Below are 6,045 nucleotides of genomic sequence, written 5' to 3'. Positions count from 1 at the left end.
AAATAAATAGCATTTAACAATTTATTCTACGGTATGTCAGAGACCAAGTCTCCTGGGCCCATATAGAAACGGCATATAAATTGATGCTACAGTATAGGCATTAGAGGTACAGAAGGTCACAATAAACTCCTTCCCCTGCAGTGATGATGCTGATAACACATTCTTGTGGGAGAAGACTGAGCGATAATCCTACTGTGATTACTAAAGCCTATCTGAATGAAACGCAACCCCTGGCATCCAGTTATGGTCTGGGGCTCAAATAAAAGCCTTGGTATTCTGACCCCAGGCTAGTTGTCATTCTAAAGTGAGTGTGAATTCTTCAGATGCAGGCTGAAGCCAGCATTTTGGTAAGAGGGGAGACAAATGAGACCCTGGAGAGCACTACTTAACCATTCATAAAGGTCAGATATGGAGCTAAAGCAATGGATGCTAATTCTGACCCCTGGGACTGTGTGCCTGTGGATGTCATTGTTTCACAGGTCTGTGACATTTAAGACCTGAATGAGTGTACAATGTGTGTGTGTGTGTGTGTGTGTGTGTGTGTGTGTGTGTGTGTGAGAGAGAGAGAGAGAGAGAGAGAGTGAGTGTGTGATGGAAGCAGGGGACTTTGGTGCCCCCACAGAGATTCAATTAGACATGTCCAGTGGGTGACGACTAAAACATAAATGAATAGAGTATTTTTCTTATATTTTAAAAGGTAGCTAGCAACAAAATGGCTGCTATTCAAATATTCTCAATTTTGCCATTCTACAAACATAAATAAGTAGTATCATTTTAATCTATGCCAAACATTAGTTCCAAAAATTCCATAGATTAGAAAAAAGCCATGATCTGAAAGATCAGTTTTGTTGCTGGATTTTTTTTATGATACCACCTGAATTGAGGATGTTCAGAATCCTTTATGTGCTCAGTACATTTTATGGGCTTATGGAAACCATGCAAAAGCACATCACCGTAAACAGAAAAAAAGCAGGGGAAAAAAGCAGTTTGTCAGCAGTTTGTTCCCCCCACCTATAAGCAATAAATGGTTGTCAATTGTCATAGCTCAGTACTATATCATTATTACCATGCCACTATTACATCATTATTATGGATTTAAAGGAGTCATTATGGAGGTTAGCTACTCACATAGCTTAATTGGTTCTGCTATAATAATACCCTGGCTATCTAAAATGCTCATCTCATTCCCCTTATGCTGAAGGTACAATTCTGACAGTAGGTCACATTGATTGGGGCACATGAGATGGAGTGGCAATCTAATTTGTGAGTTTTGTAGGAGCATAGCAGATAATGATTTAGTGGAGCCCTGATAATTGAGACTAATGAGCACTGAAGAATAAATCACTTATGTAGAATGTGTCCTGTGTATGGTTTGAGAGAGACCTTTCTTTGCACCAGCATTCCATTATGTCTGTCTAAATGTCTGTCATTTCTCTACAATAAGACCTAAGGCTTAAGCCCATCTTGTGCAGGGGAACCATAGGCTCAATCTTGACTGTGGTTTAGGCACCACATTCGTAGTAGTAGGACACTCTTTGTATATACAATTAAGTTGGGGCATCATGTTGAGAAGGTCCATTTTTACACTCTCTGGGTTAAATTAACACATGTTAATGTGTACTTACTATGCACTGGACAACGTGCATTTGCATCTGTCTGGACATATAAACATAATGCTATCTCTCTCCCTTTCCTGACTCAATAGGGGTTACATTCTGCTGTACTGTCCATTAGACAAAAATGAGCAACAAAGATGGTCAAAACACACGGGTAACTTTAATTACGCTGTAATTATGAAAAACACTTTTCTACAAAAAACAAAATAACAAACACAAAACAGTTTGTCCGTTTGATTTGGAGAATATCACAACAAATACAACAGTTCATCCAACCTAAGCTCATCAAAAATTGGAAATAAAACTGACAATCCTTAAAATGAAGAACAGTAAATCTAAAACTCAAAAAGAAATTATAAAAAAAAACATTGTCAGTTGGCAGCATAGCTACACAAGAAAATGATGGCGCATGTATTGTTTAATAGAAAATGCTGACTTAGTTAAGTTATTTATTTCCTGTCCTTAGGAGTTAACAAAGGCCAAAATATTACATCTCAGGATTTCTTTTGAATGATTAAATGAAGCATCTAGTCCAAAGGGTTTAACCACATGAACTTAGCTTCCCTATTCTGGGCATGTCATAATAGGTGAACATTCAACAAAAACGGTTGAACGTGACAAAAATAGCTGGTCTACAAGCTCACAACGCGCTGCAAGCTTGTAAATCGGCTATTTTCGCTATTTGACATACAACGAAGTACATAGGGCTTAAGCGGTTAAAATCAAACTGATTTTATGACATTATGCTATTCTGTTGGACCCGACAGACCTATTGTTCCTCTTCTTCTTTACCATCCTTTGCTTCTTGGTCAGTCTTTGGCACATTGACCTGCCTTCATCTTCTCTAGTTGCTCTGGCACCACTGCTTCGTTTTTCTCCTCCTGGTCGGTCGTGTCCACGTCCTTTTTCACGGTGGCTACATCGGGTTTGGATACCTCCTCTTTCAACACTTCTTGGACATTGTACTTCCTATACAATGTGTAGTCATGTGCCACACTGACACAGCACACTGTCTTGATGACCTCCACAATGATGGTGAGCTCTGGGTTGGTCAGGTCAACCTTATTCTTTGGGTTGAGCTTCCCCACCAGACCTGCATGAGGAGTCCGTTTAAAAAAGGAATTTTAAAGTGCCCCAATGTGAAGACATTTAAAAAAAAACAGCGCTTTTCTTTTTTCTATTCCAATTGACAAATGTAAGTGCTTAAAACGGGTTGGGCACGCTAGAGTAATCAAAACATTGATACTGTACTGGCAAGAGCCTGTTCTGGCTCTAGTTTGTGAGCCAGTTCTCACAACTTCAATGATATAAATTAATTAAAATGAAAGCTCTATATAAGAATCGGATGTTGTGCTGAAATAGAGCATTTAAGGACCATTGTTAATCACTTCCATGACCCCTGAGAAGTGGTGTACTTTTCCAAAAAGCGTTGGACATAAAACACTTGGGAGATACTGAGGTGTGTGCCCTACGCAGTGTACCTGCTATTGATTTGATGATCTCCTCTCTGTTGTTGTGGCTGCTGTTTCGGGCCTTGAAGGCAATCTGGTAGGTGGCGTGGCTGGGGGTTTTGAACCAGGGCTCGAGGAAAGTAACAAGGTATTTCTCCATGTCTTCCTGGAAGGCCTTGCATGTTCCGCTCACCTGGAGATGGTCAATGAAAGAGAAATTACAGTCAGATATTGAATGCCATTGAAAGCAACATGTCAAAATTGTCCACTTTAGTCATCCAAGAAATGTTCTGCTACAATCAATTTCCACATCAGGCAATATTGAAACAGCAAAATCTTAACGGCACAGTTTTGTGTCATATTAACAAAGTTGAGTTTGTTATCATTCATTTCAGCCTCTTACTGGAAGCATCCTGAGGATAACACGGGACTTCTTCTTCTTGGTGGTGTGTAGGTCAGACAGGATATGATGCACCAACTTGTCAGGATCTAGAAGGAAAAATAGAGCAGTCTCTTCACTTTTCTCTCCAACAATTTAATATAGCCAAGATGTCATGTTTTGCAGGTATGGGGGGCCAAGAGCGAACCAAATAAATGTGTCAAACTGAATTTCCATAATGAAGTACAAGCTGCAGAGAGGTTATATGGTAAAAGCACAGTAAAAGCACAGGTGCACACACACTTATACAGGCAAGTGCATTCAAACATGCAGGAACATGGCACACACACTCACACAAACACGTTCACAGTTATGATTAGGACTTTCTTTTATTTGTGTTTGTTTTTACTTTAATAGAATTGAAGGTAGGCATTTGTAATTGAATGTATATATTATCTTTTTTTGTTTTTTTTCTCTTGCCAAGGAAATGGGGAATCAGAGAATAAGTTGCATATGATGGATGATATTAAAGTCACTGTTAGAAGGAGAATATACTCCATTTTTTATGTCATTGTCCTGTAATGTCTTGTTGAATGCCATGTTTTTGTTATGTGTGGAAGATTAGCTGTTGAAATGCATCAGCTAATAATGGGGATCCTAATAAACTCAATAAGTGCCACCTGTTACCTTTTCCTTGGCAAATTGCTTCACCTACTGAACTGTACGGTTTGTGACCCAGATCCTTTTTTAGACAAAAGTAAGCACCTCCATCTTGCACATTCATAACATCACGTACCCAGATTTTGAGTCCTGATGAAGATGACATTGTTTGCACCACTGTCCAACGCCTGGAAACGCCTCTGTTGTTTCCCTTTGGATGCCTTCAGCTGAGCCACTTCCTTTTTCAATGCTGCCTCAACATCATCTTCATCACACTCTTCTTCACTGCTACTCCCCTCGTTGAACTGTGATCACAAGAGTGTTTTTGGGGATAATACTTAGGTAACATCCTCAGTGTCCATTTGCAACTCTGAGTGTAGTGTCCACATGGCTCCATTTGTACACTCTCAGTTAAACTAACAATACATGCTTCCACAGGCAGTGGGTAGTCTACCCGGTAGACTTACCTTCAGTGGTGTAAAGTAACTAAGTACATTTACTCAAGTACTGTAGTTAAGTACAATTTAGAGGTATGTTTTTTACTTTACTGGAGTATTTTCAATTTGCTGTACTTTTACTTTTACTCCACTACAATTATTTGAAAACTTTAGTTACTAGTAACTTTGTAGATTTGTATTATTATTATTATTACAAAACATACATTACCCCTTCAGCCCAATATACATTTTGTCCAGCTCTACAAGCTCGATGTAAGGCATTGTGAACTTGTAGATCTGCTATTTACGAAAGGTGTTTATACATTTTAAAACTTGTGAAATGGTACATTCTGCATAATGAGTACTTTCCACTTTTTGGTACTTTAGGCACATTTTGATACCAATGCTTTGGGTACTTTTCCCCACCACTGCCTGCTTAGCCTACCTTCTCGGGTCCGTAGAGCTGCTCAGCATACTCATTGAGCAGGTTGAACGCCTCGGCGGTGCACTTCCTCTCGTTCATGTTGCAGGTGATGAGGATCCCCTGCATGCCCACCTCCAGCTCCCTGGAGCCCCCCCTGTACCGCTTATTACCGTGATGACCGCCGCCATAGCGCTTCTTGCCGCGTTTCCTCGACTCCTTTTGCACATCGGACATTTTTTTTGTCAATCAAATGAGACCCTAAATGTGACAAATATTAAACACACAAGACACAACCAATGAACAAAAACACGCTGGCCAGGGACTGACTGACTGGCTGGCTACAGTAGGTGGTTATACTTGTTTTGGCTAGTTGCTCGTGGACTCGCGTAAACGAAACAGCTGTGTTTTGGTTGTCTGATGAGCACAGTGAACAGTCAAAGCTGATGAAGTAACTACGTTACTTGCAAAGCACTTACTAAACCTTACGACCGAGCTAAGTTGCTAAGCTAGGACGCGCATACACATACGCAATGTTTCAAGCCGCACATTCATTCACTACACATGTGATGTAAACACGGCACGCTGGGAGCGGTGTCGCCAGATTTTGTGAGAGAAACAAGCAACTAGGGCCACAAGCCCAAAAGTGGCCACATATTTGAAAATGGACGATCTACAAACTGACAACGCAACGCGTTGTGTTACGTTGTGAGCTTGTAGATCTGCTATTTAAAAAAAAAAGTGGGTTAAAAAAAAACTTTTAACACTGATCTGGTACAGGAGTCAAAATACCTTTAGATGGGGGGGGGCGTGGACAAATACATTAACTTGGTCCTTGACAAGAAAATGTTTGAAAACCATTGTTTTAAACAACATTTAGGATGTAAGCCTAAAATAAGAAACAAGCCCAAAAAAATCGCAACCACCAATTTTAACAAGCATTTTTTTTACAGAAAGAGAAGCCCAAAGTCGCTTATAATAAGCGGACATGGCAACACTGGCTGGGAGGGAGCGCGCTGTAGCGGCTGTACATGGTGCCGCGAGGGACAAAAATGTTCCACGTTGTTGCGAACACAATCAT

The 6,045-nt window shown here is 40.2% G+C and overlaps 1 protein-coding gene across 1 annotated transcript; it reads right to left on the bottom strand.

Moving 5' to 3' along the window:
- Positions 1-1,752: 1,752 nt before the first annotated feature.
- On the bottom strand, positions 1,753-5,540 carry thumpd1 (THUMP domain containing 1). Its single transcript, XM_084076607.1, has 5 exons — positions 4,989-5,540; positions 4,243-4,411; positions 3,471-3,556; positions 3,098-3,260; positions 1,753-2,709 (listed from the first exon to the last, which is right to left on the bottom strand). Exons 1-5 carry the CDS (start codon positions 5,199-5,201, stop codon positions 2,426-2,428), a joined length of 915 nt encoding a protein of 304 aa, XP_083932733.1. The 5' UTR covers positions 5,202-5,540; the 3' UTR covers positions 1,753-2,425.
- Between the last annotated feature and the right edge of the window lie 505 nt (positions 5,541-6,045).

This window comes from Gymnoscopelus microlampas (genome assembly GCF_963454915.1).
Source record: "Gymnoscopelus microlampas genome assembly, chromosome: 2".
Classification (NCBI taxonomy): domain Eukaryota; kingdom Metazoa; phylum Chordata; class Actinopteri; order Myctophiformes; family Myctophidae; genus Gymnoscopelus; species Gymnoscopelus microlampas.
Note: the sequence above shows the minus strand (reverse complement) of the source record. Positions and strands in the feature narration are given on the sequence as shown.

Bases quoted from the DNA above. Each gene is read 5' to 3' on its own strand.
- thumpd1 (XM_084076607.1), bottom strand. From the start codon at position 5,201: ATGTCCGATGTGCAAAAGGAGTCGAGGAAACGCGGCAAGAAGCGCTAT. The intron at 4,412-4,988 runs GTAGGCTAAGCA...TTGTGATCACAG, and splicing joins AGCTCTACGGACCCGAGAAG to TTCAACGAGGGGAGTAGCAG. The intron at 2,710-3,097 runs GTACACTGCGTA...CTCCTCATGCAG, and splicing joins GATCATCAAATCAATAGCAG to GTCTGGTGGGGAAGCTCAAC.